Genomic DNA, 18,620 nt, shown 5'->3' with positions numbered 1-18,620 from the left:
GTGGGCTAATTTCTCTGGATAAGGATCAAAGGCAATACTTTATAGACACGTGTCATCCAGTTACCTGAATGGCAGTAATTAAATAAAATCTCACAACCAGCAGCTCACAAGGTATCCATTCAAAGTGATCACTGAATGGGCAACCGCTGGAAGTGTTTACAACACAGTTTATGAACAAATTTGTAGACTAAACATTATTTGAAACTGTCTGCTCAAGTGATAAGTATGGCTGTGAGACCACTATCACTTTGCCTTTTTAAACAGCTTTCCATGTTAACTGCCCTCCTTTCACATGAACAAAGTCCTGACAGCCAAAGTTCAGTGGTAACAAGCCATTCTTTCTCCATCGTGCTGCTAAATAGTCAGTCTCTCCACCTTCTCTTGGCATTCGGGACATGCTGTCCTCTCTTTCCTGGCACTGGTACTAGACTGTCTCTGTATTGCCCACAGCTGTTGGGCCTGGGACCTCTTCTCCTGGCAGTGGTTTGGCTGCTGGCACCTCTCTGCAGTCCTAGCACCACTAGATTTTTTTGGCTGCTTTGTAGGTTCTTAAAAGGCTTCCACGAGTCTGCTCTACTCTTCCTCCCACATTCTTTTTCATCCTCCTTATTCCTTTACTTATTCTGTCCCTTTTTTTTCCTACCCTTTTCTTCTTAACTTGGGTCGTTCTCCTAAGCCTGAATAATATAGGACTAAAACAACAATACAGGAGAAAGGTGACCTGTGCTGTCCCTAGTTCAGAGAGGGCAGAGAACCAGTAACTGGAAGTAAAAGATGGCCCTCATCACTTAGCAACTAATTCCAAGCAAGAAAAACAGGGTGGAACAAACATGGGGAGATGACAATTGAATTCATTGTTTGCTCATCAAAAAGGTCATTAATTCATGCTTTGGAAAAGTTCCTCATTGAAACAGGCATGGTCTAACATTAAAAGCAGTGTTCACATTCTAGTGTGTATCTCAGTACAGAAATAGAAAATAAAAATTTAAAAATAAAAAATAATAATATAACAATAATAAAACCTAAAAATAAGAAAATACTATTCTGATTTGCCCTCCTAAAAACTGTGGGGTTTTTGCATACCGACTACAGGCTCACAGTACTTCAATGTAAGAAATACAGATTTACAGTTTTTCTCAGTCTTTTCAGGAAGATTTAACTCCATGGACAGCTTACCTGCTTGCTGACTGGAATGCTGTTGACAAGTCTCCCTTCTAAGCAAGTATGACCAAAAGTATGAAACACAAAGCTAAAACTTAATTTGTAGGTCAACTACTAGTGCCACTCTGCAAGGATAAGCCTGACTGGAATTAGGGAAATTTGTATACCAATATGATGAAAAAATGGAGTAATACTTACCACCAAAAGCAACTGTCAAGACCATGTTCTCACTTCTTAACAGTGTTAGTGGAAAGGCACTATTTACATTGATATGCTCATTATTCTTACAGGGCAATAGACCTACCTTTGCAAGTAAGAAGTTCCAAGAAGGCTATAAAAGGAAAAAAAGCAAGCCTGGAAAATATTATTATATTTATTTAATATAAATATAATTGGACTTTTTTTTTTCCTTTCTGTCCAGAGCGTGCTGGCAGCTGCATAGCCATAGGAAGGCACAGTTGTCATCTTCAAGTGTTTAGGGTCAGATGCTCAGTTGTCATCTTCAAGTGTTTAGGGTCAGATGCTCAGATGGTGATAATGAAGCATTCTAAGACCTGTTTGTCTCTCAAACAACAAAGCTGGTGAAAAGACTGGAAGGCATGTCCTACAAGAAGAGGCTAAGGACTCTGAGTTTGTCTAGTTTGAAAGAGACTGAGGGGTGATCTCATTGCTCCCTACAGCTTCCTGAGGAACTGATCTCTTCTCCCTGGTATCCAATGACAGGATTTGTGGGAATGGTTCAAAGATGCACCAGGAGAGGCTCAGCCTGAACATTAGGAAGCATTTCTTTAGAAGTTTTAACTTTTGGTCTGCCCTGTATTGGTCAGACTGGACCATCAGTTGGACTAGCTGTCCTTATGGAGCAATCCATATGGGCTGTTTTCCAGGTCTGATGCTAGATATAAATATATATATATTCTCTGGCCTACTTACTTCTTGATGTGTCTTTTAAAACACTTGAAAATGTGCATGTGGTTAGAATTAATTTAAGAGGAAAGCTGACTAATTGTATGACACATTATATCCTTGAAACATATATTCAGTAAATATGTTTTAATGTGAAGCCATTCAGTCTGGAAACAGGAAGGCGCTTGCCAGGAAAACGGTCTCACATAGTAGCCAATAAATAGTCTCATTTGACTTGATTCAACAAAAATATTCTGAAGGGTTAAAAGAAGCTCTTTCAAACTAAATGGATCTGCTTTCCTGTCTGGATAGCCTTGACCAAATATCTTACCAAACCTGAGTGTACACATGACTTGCAAAGGCAGGGATATTGATGAAGGACCTGATTTCATTAAAACAAATTATTGCCTCTTAAAGCAATTTGGGAGGCTCAGCAGTATAAAGTTATGAAAAAATTACTCAGTTGGCAAAGAAGGGGAGCCTGTCTTGTTAAATGTCTGTGTGAAGCTGAGCACATTACTGTCTTCTGCAGAAAGAATCAGGTAAACTTGCCTAATGTGGGCCTGGCAGCTCTTTGGGGTCAGAGCACCTGCTTTGTGACTTACCTTTAATTTCTTCTAAGACTTTTTTTTAAGAAATAGCTTAACCTGCAAACAGATTATATATATATATATAAATCATTTAACCACTGTAGCACTTTTGAATGGGCTTGACTGAGTAAACTCTGAAGTAGTACCCTGTTACCTTCTGGCAATCTATCTTCTAAAATAGGTTTGTATAATAAATGACCAGACTTACAAAATAAATGACTGGACTACCTATGATATTTTATTTCTCTCATACAAAAGACATTATATAAGCAAAATATCAGTGGTGAATGTCAACTTGAAGCTCTCAGACTTCACAGCTGCAGCTGCTTTATACAGTATGAATCTGGAGCACATTAGAGGGAATAAATGTACTATGACAGTCCTTGGTGTAGAGGTATTGTCATGGGTCTCCTATATACTCAGGCTATGGGAACAGTTCTTGAGAACTCTCACAGCTGGGAGGTAACTAAGGAAAAGTAGAGCAATTCTAGGACTGGGACTAGAGAGACAGAAGACAGAACTAAATCAAACAGACTTTGCTACGCCCTGGTCTACAATATGAACATCTGGACGGAGTTACTGACTAAGGCACGGTCTCCAGATCTGAGAAAACATGTTGAGAAGGTTCCTGACAATCCCAGAGCTGACAAATGTTCAAAGGGTAGGAGATACTGTCTGGGACTCATATCAAATCTGATTTACCAATTGGTATTAAAAGTACACTACTTTTTGCAGAAAGACTTTAGGACATAAATTTTACCAGCTTTTCCTTTTTGATGTAGCTACTGTGCGTAACTAGTACCATAATCTCTATGAATAATAGTTCTAATGTTTTTCTAATTGTAAATGTTGGGCTTGTTCTTTTTCAGTTGTAGATTACTGTGCTTTGGATAACCAAGGTTGCCAACATGAATGTGTTAACACTGAGGACTCCTATTACTGTCGATGCCACCCAGGGTTCATTTTAAATCCAGACAAAAGAACTTGCAGAAGTAAGTGGTGATAAGGTTTAATTATGAACAGTTTGTACTTTTCCAGTTCTCAGCAGTAATACTCCTGCTGGTCCTGGGAACACTGAATAATGTGTCAGGTATAGAAAATGTTGGAGTGCTCTGGAAGCCAAAGGTCTTGAAAGCAATGCAAGCTTTTTGGGGGGTAGATTGGCTTTTGGGGTGACCAGCCAAGGATATGGGTCCTTCCTCTGAACAGGAAGCTTTGAAGATGAAAGCAGGTTCCTTTTCAATAACAGATGCCCAGAGCCTTGTCTCTTTGATTATCCAGATTTTTCAGTTAGAATATCATATCCCTAGCTGGCTAAACAAACAATTCTGTACAAGACAATTTATAATCAGCTTGCTTTGTAAGACAAGCTAAAATTAAATAGAGTAGTTCCACAATCAGAGGAAACATTTCAACCCATTTTCCTGTGGAATTTTCTCAAGAGTGAGTTCTTTGATAGTGTGCCAAAGCTCTGGCAACATCAGTGTCTTCTACCAAGCTTCCATATTCCCACCAGGTTATAACTACATGGCTTTGCTTGTTTGTTATTTGTCAAATCTGATTGAATCCAGACTAACAAGCTCAAACATTACCAGAGTTAGGAGTGGAAGTAAAGTAGAGGGGAGCTGACAGACCAGGAAGTATTCTTGCCAAGGTTTCTAGTAATTAGGAAAACAAGCTAAAACCTCCACAGTGTTTCATGTCATAACTCACTTTCAGGAAGTGTGCAGGGAAAACAAAAATGTAACTTCCCAGTTACCTTTCTTCATAAATACAGGCCTTGATAAAGAAATGTTACTATTATGTCCATAAACAAACTCCATTAATTTTAGGTGACTGGAACTGCTGATGCCAGTGGTGAATTTAGCTATTATTGAATAATGTTTTCAAACATTATTTCTCAGAAAAATGTATCAGTATAGCACTGCATTTCTCTGCTTTTTACAGCCTTGGGGGCATTGCAGTCTTTTTAGGGAAAAAAAAATTAATCCAGGCTGTACATCTGACCTTTCAATCAAGGGAAAGAGAAATACACTTCTACAAGGTGATTGCTCACAGCTCTGACACAAATTTATGGAAGTTCCTATGTTTTGTTTAACTATGCAAGGAGCCTGGATGGCTTGCCTGACTAGACACCTAATTTTTAGGTGATCAGAGTCAGGGGAGGTGAATTTCCTGCCTCCCCAAGGGCCAGAGTATAGTTTGTACTGTTCATGTTGCTTGTTAATTTTATGAAGTCATCCATTTGTCAAGTGTCTGTCAGCTAAAGGCTGGATAAATTCTATTCCACATAGACCTACACATCCATATATTTTTGAATTACCTTCAATTTATGAATGTGGATTTTCAGTAGTGTTTTCTCCTCCAGTTTAAACTGAAGAAAGACCTCAAAATGAATAAACATTTTGTATGTCTTGACTGGATTTTAGCTTATGGTCTGACTGTATGAATTATTTTAACATGTTTAACATTGATGATCCACAGAACACTGGAAGCTGAGAGAGTGTTCTGGGAAAGTAGTACTTCAGACTGGTCCTGTCTCTATCCTCTTGACTTAGGTATCTACTGCTTGAGACAGTACATGGGGCTGTATAGACTGTCAGTCTGACCATGTGTTGCTGTCCTTCTGTTGGAAATATGAAATTCGCATTCTGGTTGGACAGGATCTCTGGAAGTCAACTACTCTAGCCTCCTCTTCAAAGTGGAACTGCCACAAACTGGATTGAGTCAGCCATGGTTTTGTCTAATTGAGTCTCAGAAAGCCCCAGTGGAGAGTCCACAATTCTCTTGGCAACCTGCACCAGCCCTGTGGACACCTTCATGGCCCTCCTCTGGACTTGCTGCAACAGCTCCATGGCTTTCTTGCACTGGGAACCCCCGAACTGGATGCAGTACTCTGGGGGGGATGTGTCTCATAAGACCAGGGTAGAGGGTGAGTCACCTCCCTTGACCTGCTGGTCACACTGGTTTTGGTGCAGCCCAGGTTACAGTAGGCTTTTTGGGTTGCAAGTGCACAATGCCAGCTCATATTGAGCATTACATCAGTCAACACCTACAAGTTCTTAGAGCTGCTCTCAATCCATTCTGCTTCCAGACTGTAGTTGTGCTTGGGATTGTGCCAACCCATATGCAGGACCTCCCACTTGACCTTTTTGAACTCCATGCCATTTACACAGGCCCACCTATCAAAGTCCCTCTGGATGTATGTCAACTGCCCCTTATACTTGGTGTTGTCGGCAAACTTGCTGAGGGTGCACTCGATCCCACTGGCCGTGCTGCTGACAAAGTCTTCTTGCTGAACTTCATAAGACATCTTCTAGTTCAATCATCAAGTTTATTATTAAGGTTCCACTGAACTGAAGTTCTGCAATTTGTTTTCAGTCACTGTTCCTAATTTAGATTTGCTGAGGGTGTGCTTTCTGTCATCTATGTCAGTGATAAAGATGTTTATCAGTGTGACCACCCAGTACTGTCCCCTGTGGTACTCTGGTCATTATCAGCAACCAGCCAGACATGAAGACATTGATAAGTATCCTTCGAGGCTGGTGGCCTGGCAAATTTTACCCCATCTAACAGTTCTTTATTCCAACCTATACTTCCCTGGCTTCCAAATGAGCATTCTGTGGGAGGCAGCATCAAGAGCTTTACTAGCACCAAGGTGTATTACACCCATCATCTTCCCTTGTCCACAGATGCAATCACTTCAGTAATGAAGGTGAATGGGTTGGCCAGGCATGGTTTGCCCTTGGTAAATCCATGTGGACTATTCCTGATAATTTTCTTGTCCTTGGAAATTGATTCTGAGAGTATGTGCCCCATGATCATGGGACTGAAATTATGCTGTTTGATTCTCTTGGTCTTTCTTCTTGTCTTTTATACATTAGAGACAGTGGTGTCACATCACCTAGTTCTTGCAGCACCCACAGGTGAACACCAGTCATCCCATCTGTGTATATCCAGTTTCTCTAAGTAGTCTTAAACCAATGTTGCTAGCCCATCTCCTTCCCAAAACTGCAAAAGAAGACCTTCCCAAAAGAAGGAAATCTAAGAGCAGGCTTTGTCTGTGAGAGTCAGGAGTAAGAAAGGGTATTATTTTTTTCTGTATTGTTCGTCACTAGGTTGTTCCCCCAGCAAAAAGACCCGTGTTTTCGTTGACTTTCTTTTTGACACCAGTATATTTGTAGACTCCCTTTTTATTACCCTTACTGTACCTCAGTAGTAAGACATCCAGCTGAGCTTTGGTTTTGTCCCAAAGTACCTAAGCAATGCTTTTACACTCCTCCTTTTTTCTTGGTCCTTTTTTTCCCCTCCACTGTTTTCCCTCTTTGTGTTTTACTTCACTGAGAAGCTTTTTGATCTTCTAAGCAGATTTTCCAGTGCAATGGCATCATTTGTTCCTAAGCTCTTAGCAAGTTTTCTTTAAAAATCATCTACCTCTCCTGGGCATCCTTTCTCTTCCTGGCTCTTTCCCAGGGGATTCTTCTTACAATTCCCTGAATAAGCTGAAATCTGAGCTTGTAAAATACAGAGTCCGAATTCCGCCATTTCCCCTCCCAGCCTTCTGAATTGGCAACTCAGTCATCTCATGGTCACAGTAGCAAGTCAAGAACATCACCTCTCAAGATTTTGTGTTAGGGAGCCATCACCAAGTCTGTACAGAAACCTCCTGAGTTGCCTGCACAGTGATGAACTACCCTCCCAGTAGCTGTTTGGCTGTTTGAAATTTCCAACATGAACAAAAGCCCATGAGTTAGAGATTTCTGCTATCTGTTTGTAGAAAGCCTTACTCACTACATCCTTTTGGTTATGTGGGGTAACAGACTCCTTATGTGGGGTAACAGACTCTACCACCATGTTCCTGATGTCATTTGCACTGTGATCTTGACTAGAAACTCTAAGCAGGCACATTTGTGGTTTCATGTTGAATATATGCAGAGTGGAGATCTTTAACATATAACACAAAAGTACACTGCTCCACAAGGGAAAGCAAGCTGGCAGCCAAGAATGGCTACAAGGCAAGCAGGGTCACCAGTCTCTCTGACAAGGCCTTTGGTCCCACAGAAGCCAAAGAAAAAGAATAAAAGAGGTCCTATAACCCGGCTCAGCCAATAGATTACCAGACAAGTCCATAGTGTCAAAAGAGATCTAAGGTCAATCCAGAAAACAAGTCAGCCAGATTGCAGGTCAAGATCAGCAAAATACAAGGCTAGATAAAGGTGTACCTATAACACAGCTCAGACAAGAACAAGGATGAGAGCATGACATTAAATGCCGCGTCCAAGCCAAGGGCAGAGGCCACAGACAAGGCTTCTCACAGCTCGGTGCACCTCTGCTACGTTAACTCCATTCTGTTTGGTTGTAAGTGCTTTAAATTAGTTAAAAATTAAAGGAGAAAATTCCATCACATCACAGTTAGGGAAAAAATGGAAGTGACTCGACATGGTAAGCTGTTGGGATTGATTCAGAGAGTAGTCAAAGAGGAATCATCAAATACTGCATCAAATTATTCTCTTTCAAGAATGTCCTCAATCTAAGCATAAATAAAACCTACTAAGCGACTTTTCCTTACAATTAGTATCTACTGAGCTTTGCTAATAAAATAAAGTATGAATGAAAGAACTGTGTAGTTCTCAAGCTGCAAAAGTAAAGACAGCATGAGAGCTCTTCAGGGCAAAAGTGTCCCCTAGCTCCCACATGTTGTGAGTCATGCTGCCTTTCAGTCAGCATAAACAACACGAAGAAACAAACTTCATATCACTGGATTTAAAATGTTTGTAAATTTAAAACCTTTAATATAAATTTCTACATATTTGTCTTACATACTGAATCTCAGGGACAATAGCCAACTAGCCAGAACTCACACCCATGCCAGCATCAGCAAGATCTTGTGATTATCTCAGAATCTTGGCTTTCCAGCTTTCATGCTTGTGGCTACAAAGAAAGGCTTGGAAATGTAAATGTTATCAGTACGGTCATGCTTATCTGACAGATGTTTTCTCCAGGAGTTACTCCAAACTTCTTCAGAATGAAACACAGGGAACAAAGCTCATGAGGGCAATCCTGCCAACACCAGCAGAGTGCTCATGTGGCAGAAGAAGAGAGCAGGACATTCAGGTGATCAGTGAGGCAGGTAGAAGCAATTCCTAGCTGCTCAATTAACTATTAGGGGGACTTTTGCCACTCTTGTTGCTCCTCTCAAGAGGACAGATGGTGGTTTCTGCTTGTACTTAGGGGAACTGAGCCTTAAGTGTTAACCTTTAGGGAAGGCCCCAGTCTTTAGTTCTTGTCATTTTCAGAATCGGTTACTCAGAAAAATCTGTCCTGCGTGCTTGAATTAACAAGGATTTGAGCAGATAAATGTAACCCAGCACTGAGTAGGTCCAGAGGGCATACAGCTATATTTCTTTGGTGCTCACAGGTGGCTTTATAGTTTCTGCCTTTTCAGTGCACTCTTGAACAAACCATATTTTCTAATTATTTTTTTAGTGAACAGGTGAGATATCCCTGTGTTGTGTACGTGTGTGTGTGCTGTCATATAAACTGCTGGTAAATTAAATGTTCTATGAATATATGAAGAGGACTTCATAAATTATAAAATACCCCTCAGGTTTGCTTACAAATGTCGCATTCTGCTTTGTCCTGAAATTGTAGTTGGCTTATTACTGTTCAGGGTTTTCATCATGTAGAAAGGCTCATTTGCATTAGCCTACCATGCATACAAGGAAAGATCAGTTCCTGCTTCAGGAAGATAATTGTATCTGGAAATACTAATTAACCTCTGAATGTTGTTTTTTAGGTTGTGTAACGAGGTGTTCGAAAGTGCCTGAATGTCTTTAAAAATGGGACTTAACCATTTTTAACAGTGCTGAGGGGCTAAGACCATTCTTCCACTAATATAAATTGACAGAAAACTAAGTGATGGTCAGACACTACATTTAAGTGAATGTCAGGTTCTTTGACTTCATCAGTAGTGGTAAACACTATGGGATAAATATCCCAATGCTTACCGCAAAATTACTTTCCTTTTTAAGCTACTTTATACAGAAGTAGAAACCATTTCTAGAATTTACCCATCTTCCCTCTCATGACCATTTTAAATGGCAGTACTATGTAGCAAACACACAGAACTGTTAAAACCCCTATGTTTCTGATGACCTGCTTTGAACTAATTAACAGCTTTCAAAAGTGTGTTTGTGTGCTTGTTAAAATCATATCTAACTAGCAAAATAAAGCTGCAAATTAGATGAGGCAATGTGTAGGACTTAGCTGCAAAACGTTAAGACATACTTAAGATTCTAACTTCTGCACTGCATGGACTACATGTGTTCTCAAAGGATTCATTGAAGTATATGTCAGGTATACCTATGTATAGCAGACACTTGGGAAAAGGGGACGTTTTATTTTCATAATTTGAAACAATCTGATAAAAAGATTGAATGGTGCCTAGAAAGAAAAAAAAAACACTAAAGAAAGCAAAGTAATTGGTTTTTAACTAGCTTATTTCTGAGGAATTACATTCCACACTGACAATCTTTTTCTCATTTAGGACCAAACTATTGTGCTCTTCAGGACCATGGCTGTGAACAGGAATGTGTTAATACAGAGGATTCGTATTTTTGTCGATGCCAAGAAGGCTTTAGACTTAATCCAGATAAGAAAACATGCAAAAGTGAGTAATCCTTTAGACATGATAAAGTTCATCTGCTTTTATTTCTTAAACCTGCTGTGAATGGTTTCCTTTCTGAGAGAGTGAAAGTTTTTTCTATAATTAGAGTTGAAACAAACATTTCTTTATAGACTTGAATTTTAACTGAGCCAGTCATGCTGGACACTGTTTGCTGTTTAATAGATGAGATTGTATATTAGACATTTTCTGAAGAGATTCATGGAAACCTGAGGAGTACTGTAGGAACCAGAGTGGCTCAAAACCAGTAAGTTGATTGCTTATTTGAAACTTTCTGACCTTGTGTTGTAGTGACACAAAGAGCTTTAAAAAAAGAAAAAAAACACCTTGCTTTGCCCAGTTGGTTTAGCCAAGGACAGATGTATTTCATTAGCTTGGGTAAATATTGGATAGTTAATGTAGGTATTAAAATCAACTTACAGTCACACACAGAACCCCACAGTTTCCTAAAAAAATTGTAAACATGGCCTCAGCAGTGTCAGGGTTCTCAACCAATCATACATACTTATTTGCTTTTAAAAGACCTTCATGTTACAGCTGTTGTTGAGCTGGGGCCTGGAATCACAGGAGATTTTCGATGTAATGTTGTTTAAGTTTAAGAAAAACATAACAAAATAAACTAGTCTGATCCGGTGTCTTAGTTCTTGGTGGGGAGAATTTTACTGCTGAGATTTTACGAATAGGAAGCTTGCCTGGAGCTGTATAATTATACTTTTAGATGCTCATAAAATTTATCTGGGTTTAGAACTGTGTTTTCTTTCAGTCTTAAAGATAGGTTCTCATGAAGCATCTTTGCCTAAACACTTCCATTTTTACAGCAATCCATGCTGTTCTGGTTTGTATTATTTATATGGTATTTTAATACATTCAGGGTTTTATGGAATGGATGTGCCTTGGTGAGTATAGGAGCAAAAGAGCAGCACTGTGTGGAATATTTATTGCCAAGGATGTAATTGTGAATTAAATACAGATTGTGATTCCTGTTTGGGGTATTTTTTTCTTAACCATAGGGGGCTTTGGATTTGGCTCTAAACCTGGTGACATTTCCTGGATTAAGCTCCTATTCCAAAACTTGCTATAACAAGACCCGTTGTAAAATAAAGAGGAACATCTGACTATATGTCCTCTTTATAAATTTGTGAGAATGCATCATTGGTGACCAGCACCTGACTACAGGAACAGGTGTAGTCAAAATGAAGCCTTGTGTAGCCAGGTATTTACAATCCACTCTCGGATTCTCAGCTCGCTGTGAGCTTTAAGAGATGTCCAAAGCACAGAATCCACTATTGTGTAAGAAAAGTAAGCCATTTACTTCTGGAACCCTCTTGGCTGCCTTGAATTCTTCACTCTTTTTCTCTCCACAGCAGTAAACTTCTGTGCTTTAGGTCAGCGTGACTGTTAACGCAAATGTGTTAGGAAGGAAGAGTCATTTGGGTGCCAGTGTCACCCTGGATACACCCAGTGGCCGATGGCAGCACGTGCAGAAGCGCGTGCGCCGTGTGAACTGCAGCGACTAGTTCCTGCAGCGGGGCGAGGTGTGAACCGAATGAGAAGATGCTCCCTGGTCCCTTTTGAGATCTCTCTGAGCTACACAAACCTCTGTTACTGTAAAGCCCACCACGAGCCAGGCCTAGTGATGTAATGCTACAGCAAGATCCTTGATCCAGTACAGAACTAAAGCATCGTCTGCTCCAATCCAAATAATGGGGAAAATGCATTCAGCCAAGGTGTCTGACACAAAGGCAGTGCTTCCTGTTGAACATCAGTATCACAGCCATGTGCTATATAAACTGCAGCTGATTGCCATGTGCTGTATAAACTGTGCTGATATGCAGAGATACATAGAGACTTCCCCCTTCTATGTGTTTATACTTTCAGTTATCTGTGCAATAAAATATCCTCATCTCGTAAGAATGTTACTAAACAAAATCAGTGTTGGCAGGAGAAAACCTCAACGACGTTGCCCACTTGACGTCACACAGTTTTCAGAAGATCCTTCTAGTGCAGAGACTTTGCACATCATCTAGAATATTGGCAGCATTTTTCCCCTGATGTACTTACGATGTGTTTTTCCAAAGGAACAGTCAGTCACTGAAATTAAAAAAAGTTGCAGGGCCAGGGAGTACTTATTTTTGTGTAGACTATTTGTGATAAAGCTATATTTAAAGAAACTTGGATGTGTTGCAAGAGCTCAGAACTTTTTAGCAATTGTGGTTTTAGGCTATCACAAGTTGATTATCTAAAAATTAGTATATTCCAAGACATTAATTGTTTATAAAAGTACTGATCCTTCCCCCGTCCCTTATCGTTCTTCCTTTTTTTTTACATGTGTAATGAAGCATATGGGATGACCATATTTAGGTATATTCATTTCTAAACTTGGTAATTACCAGCTTTGTGATTACTCCACTCTTTGAAAGAGTATGTTAAAAGATTCTGCATGAGAACCTAAAGTATTTAAATGTTAAAAATCATGTTAATGTGGGTGTTTGTATTGTAAAAGACAGTGCCAAACAGATGCAGTTTTTCACAGAGAATACTGGAGTTTTTTCTTTCTTTCTTTCTTTCTTTTTCCACATTTTTTGTGTGCTCTGAGAAGTTACACAAGCCTCTTCATGATGATGTAAACTCTTGGAAAAGGAGAATGTTCCAGCTGGAACTTACTTCAGCTGGTCAAAGCTGACACCTCAGCCTCATTTGTTCAAGCCAAGGTTATCTCTGTTGATGCATAATGGTAAATCTGGACCAATTACTGTAAAGTCGTTGCTTAGATAAATAAACTAATAAACAGCAATATTTAGAACTAAGTAATTTTGCATTAAGTACAGAATTTTTTAATATAAGCAAATAGCTGCAGACATGCCTGTTCACATCTGTAAATGATTTGCAAATAGGGACATATGAGACTGGTTGTGAGGCAACTCCACTACTTTTGATCAAGTTAAGCTAAAGCAATTTGGTCCTATATAACTAAAAATAGCCATTAACAAGTTGACAATAAAATACTACGAGGAAGTTCAGTGTAATGTGCTTTTGCTATACTGAGCAGAGTTATAGTCCACGCATCTCACCCTGCCGCTTTGCTTTCCATCCTATGAGACAATATAGATTTTAAACCAAATTCAAACATCTTTCTCCTGCCTGCCCCCCTGTTCATCTTTCACACAACCAGTTGCATACAAGAATTCAAAAAATATTCCATTTTATCTTACTTGCAATAGGAATAGGAAAATCAAAGACAAGGAACATATTAAGACAATCTCATAACTTGTATCTGTCCTGTCCCACCCCACCCTCAGGCTTTAACTGCTTGAACCTGTTGGCAAATTAAAGTTTTAAATTGGTAGTATCTCATCCTGTTGAAAAAGAATTTTTGGTTTGCAAAATAATCTGAAAGCTGTGATTTCTATTTCAAGAGTTGCTAATACTCATTCTTTCTGAGAAAATTTCATGGTAAACAAAAGAGAGAGTCTTCTTTTTAAAGAAAGAAGCGTGATTCTGCGGGCAAGACCAGGTGGGACATCAACATTCTCCTTTCATTGCACTATGCATTATTTTCCAGTTGTGGTTTTTGGCAAGGGAGATGTGCATTTCATCAAGTTTTCTATCTGCCAAGAGGAGTTGTTGTATTCACTTCACTTAGGTGTTGTTAATTAACTCAGGTTAATCAAATAGGTGGGGATACCACATGGATAAGAAGCTGTACTGATCTTTTTCCCTCGCTTTGCAAAGGCGTGTGCTAACTAGTTCGTGTAGGTATCTCATGCTCCAATGTGATTTCTTCTGTTATTAACACAAATCAATAGGAGTGGACCACTGTGCTGAAAGCAATCATGGCTGTGAGCAGCTGTGTCTAAATACTGATGATTCCTATGTCTGTCAGTGCTCTGAAGGATTTGTCATCAATGAGGACCTAAAAACCTGCACACGTAAGTCTTACGAGAATCTTCTTGATCTCAGCTCACTTGGGAAAGGTTTCTGTTTTCATACAGGGAAGAGGACAACCCTTCAATGTATTCTTAGAGACTGCATTTCCCTAATACCTTAATAGTGAATTGGAAGCAGAGGCAGAGAGAAAAAGGACATAGGGGAGGAAGCTAGTCAAGATGATTGTAAATCCTCACATTTTCAGGAAAGTTTGGAAGATCTGTTCATCCCCAGGTGTTGAGGACAGTTTTTCAGTCACATGACAAACGTGTCTGACAGGTCATTGCAACAGGCATGTCCCCCAGACAAGCTGCATCAGCTTCCCTGGGGCAGGAGGAAGAGTGAGAGTCCCCACCTGAGCTTTACATTTTGCATGGGAACCCTTAATAAGTGAACAAAAGTTGTCCTGACAGCTCTCCACCTTTAAAAATCTCATGATCATTGAGAATCGCTGCAGTTTTGCAAATAACCAAGTTGGCTTCTTCACTGGATAGATAATAAATAGAGAAGGCCAGGAAAAGATAAGTGTGATTGCATTTGCCTGCTGACTTTTCCTGGACCTCTTTGATGTGAGGCCACTTTTTCTACAGATTTTGGAGGTCATTATTTTTCAGGTTTGTTGAGTGTTGAAGCAGCTCCAGAGTTTGCCCCTTTTCTTGCACTCAGGCAGCACAGTTTCAGCAGAAGTCAAACTGCAAGTGCTCAGGCACAAAAAGGATCTAGGGGAAAGTGAGGCAAATCAGCAAAGGCAATTTGTCTTTAACCTTTATTTGCCTCCATACTAACCCATTTTGCCCCATCCAATACCTTGACAGACTTTGCTCCTGTCTGCCACTGCAGCCCTCTAGAAAGGGCGAACAGTAACACAGAAGCAGAACTAGTGTGCATGTAACAGGGGTAGTGTCTACTAGAAACAATTTATCTAACCATTTATCTAAAAGAAGCATCCAAACTAGGGAATTTTATCAACTTGCAAATGGCAAATCCCCTTTTCTTTGTAGAAAAAAGAGGTGTGTTTTTTGCTCTCACTTATTTCCCCCCAGGCTGTATGTAGAGACATATCAGCAATATCAAAACAGTGCTGTGGCTTCTGGAATCCCTCTGTGCAATGAACTAAGCTCTTTTGAACAGCCCCTCTTCTTGCTAGCATGCCCATCTCCTTATATATATTTAGCAAAGATATTTGTCCTATTCCTGAGCTCCAGATGAGTGTAGAAACTTCAAGGACATTTTTAGGCTCTCATTAAAGGAGTTTTGGCACTTTGGGATTTCCTGAATGAGCAACTGAGTTGAAGGGATTAGCATTTAACATATACTGTACCTAATGGGAAAACACCTGGGAATGACAGTTCTGGTGTCATATCCACAGGCACAAGTATGTTAGGACAGCTGTGGGAACACTTGAATGGTAACAGATTTCTACTTTTCCAACTAATTGCAAAAAAATGAGTGATACTGTGTGTGTGTGGCAAATGGACAGGAGCAAGTGCTGCCTGCAGGAGCCCAGGGGTCCTGCGTATTGCAGAGGAGAAACGCTTAGGAAATTTGAGACCAAAACTGGACCACATTTGACAGTACTTGTCATTTGCAATTCTCTGCAAAAGCTTGAATACGCTAAGCCAGAGCCCACTGAGGTCCCTGCTTTGCTTTCTGCTTGCTGCTATGGCAGCTCCGTCAGCTGCACAAGTGACTTTTGGGGACTGCCACCTTCACGTCAGGCCAGTTAGAGACTGTCTTTAAAGAACAGTGTTCACAAGGTAGCTTTTAGGGCTTTGCCACTATCTGATATAAAACCATTGCTAAAGCGTTTTGGGTTTGTTGAGGTTTTTTAAATTCAACTTGTAAGTACTGAGACATGGGCTCTGTTGAGCTATGTATGATTTCTCAACTCTGCTTGAAGCAGCCAGTGGAAAGTACAGCACGAGGCCCTCTTGCATTTTATGAAGTTATATGTGTACTATCAGGTAAGCAACGAGAATGCTGTTTAAGCAGTTCAGTGGTTTTAATATTTACTTGCTTATATGCCACAGAAATTCTAGACATGAAAAATCATTGATTTGCTAACTTTTTTTTTCATAACTTGAATTGCTCCTGCAGGAGTTGACTACTGTGCTCTGAGTGACCATGGCTGTGAACACGTGTGTGTAAATGGTGACAGGTCCTACACGTGTCAGTGCTTTGAAGGATACAGGCTGCGCAGTGATGGCAAAACATGCAAACGTAAGGCTTTGTTTGGCGACTCAAGAGTTACATTTTTATTGCAGGTGTAGGAGAAATATGTAAGGTAGCATTTGCTTGCCTGTACATTACCATCTAGCCTGATTTCAAATGCTCAAGAACTCCAAAAGTTCATTTTTCCCTTTGGTGTCATATTTTCTGGGAATACATCAATATTGTGGATACTCTAGGGTGTCTAAGCGGCATTGGATACATACTAACAGGCACCTGAATCACACCCTCAATGTCTGTGCCATTTGAAAAGTAGCCCTGAAACTGGACTGTTTTGAATCCTAAACTATTTTAATCCAACTTACATCCTTATGTGGGACAACTGTAATTTTCTTTTTCAAATCAAGGCAAAAATATATGAATTTTCTGTAGTCCTACATAGCGTGAATAGGTCTGCAGCATTATCAATGAAAAAGTTCATTTATTTGTCCAGCACAGGATAAGGATGATTGCAAAAGAGACACCATAATTGCATTACATATGTGAATACGTTAATGAAGTTATGATGAGCGGCAGATACAAAAAAAATACTGAAAATTTTTCTCCAGTTTTATATATTTGATCACCAGCTGGTCAAAGAATCATGAATAAATCTCTGAAAAACACACAGGCATGAATTGTTCTAGAACCATAATCCAGCATCTGCTTTTAAAAAGCATTTACAGAAAAAGTTAAAAGTCGTCCAAATACTACCATGACAAATGAAAAGTTCCTTATTATCTGTTTTTATATCACAATAACATCTAACTTTGTTTGTCCTTGCAAACAGAGACTGATTTTACTTGTCTCAAAAAGTACTGACACTCTAATCTTGCAAAAAGATAAAAGCAAATGAAAATTTCTGTCTGTGCAGAAGCCCTTGCAGGAAAATAAATGGCGTGGGGAAGAAAGGGAAAAAAAATGTGACTTTATATAACATTGATTAATTAGTATTTTTATTTTGAAATACGAATTGTAACACTGGAAATCTGCTTGCCTGACAATGAAATAGCTGACAATTTTCCAGAATTTCACAGCAGAATCATATGAACTCCCTTTGTCGTTACCCTTACATACATCGAGCTTTTGCAAACCTACTTTTCAAAAAAGGACAAACACCTTCCGAACTTAAGTGGGGGGGGGGAATAATTGACATAATTATGTCAAGTTTAAGCAGGTTTACTGAATCTGAAAAGATGATGCCAGAACGATCCATTTCATACCAGAACGTTTATTTGACATGTGGATGTGGGACTTAGGTTCCTTTGGAAATCCCTGTGGGTCACTAATCTGCATGCGAGGGACGTGAAATTCCACAAACTCTGGAACTGGAACAGTGCACTCTTCCTTATGGCTATACATCATTTGCAGGATTGAGTCCAATAATATAATGTCAAGAACGAGAACATTCAGTGACTGGGAACTGTAAGACTTTGAACATCTTGCCTTAACCAACATGATTTTTTATCTGTTGAATTATTCCCAGGCAAAAATGTCTGCAAATCAGTCAACCATGGCTGTGAGCATATTTGTGTTAGTGCTGACAGTTCCTACGTCTGCAAGTGTCGTGAGGGATTCATACTGAGAGAAGATGGCAAGACGTGCAGAAGTGAGTGACCAGGATCTGTTGAGTATTTTTGCATGTGCATCAGGCAAGGAAGGAAAGGAATCTGTCCCTTCTTACTGGAAAAAAACACCCTTTTGAGTTCTACATTTTAAAGCATGTTTTCATTCAAAACCTATCTTTATGTCAATCATTCCCAGGACGGGACATCTGCAAATCAGTGAGCCACGGCTGTGAGCATATTTGTGTTGACAAAGATGACTCGTATGTTTGCAAGTGTCGTGAGGGTTTCCTGCTGAGGGAAGATGGGAAAACATGCAGAAGTAAGTACTCTGATAATTACTGGTAGACTTTTAGTGACAGTATATAGATTTGTGGAAGCATTCTAACAAAATACCATTTGTGGAAGCAGTCTAACAAATACCATTTTCATAGTTTACTGTTAAAATACAGTAGTGCTGTCACACCTGGCAGAAGCTTGTAAGAGATTCTGTGGACATAAATAGCATATTTTAATAGTCAAACTGATATAACTGGAGACAAAAAAAGACCCACAATTTTTTAGGTACCAAGACTTAGT

At 39.6% G+C, this 18,620-nt stretch overlaps 1 protein-coding gene across 1 annotated transcript in view; it reads left to right on the top strand.

The window, feature by feature from the left end:
• Positions 1–18,620, top strand: part of MATN2 (matrilin 2) — a gene marked incomplete at both ends in the record, with an annotated part of 62,331 nt that overhangs the window by 25,067 nt on the left and 18,644 nt on the right. The window contains 6 exons of the mRNA XM_084260742.1: positions 3,527–3,649; positions 10,204–10,326; positions 14,148–14,270; positions 16,366–16,488; positions 17,963–18,085; positions 18,241–18,363. Of these exons, the coding sequence (XP_084116868.1) occupies positions 3,527–3,649; positions 10,204–10,326; positions 14,148–14,270; positions 16,366–16,488; positions 17,963–18,085; positions 18,241–18,363 (738 nt within the window). The remainder of the gene's footprint in view (positions 1–3,526; positions 3,650–10,203; positions 10,327–14,147; positions 14,271–16,365; positions 16,489–17,962; positions 18,086–18,240; positions 18,364–18,620) is intronic.

The sequence above is a fragment of the Gallinula chloropus genome (assembly GCF_964237585.1).
Source record: "Gallinula chloropus genome assembly, chromosome: 2".
NCBI lineage: Eukaryota > Metazoa > Chordata > Aves > Gruiformes > Rallidae > Gallinula > Gallinula chloropus.
This window is presented reverse-complemented; position numbering and strand designations above follow the sequence as displayed.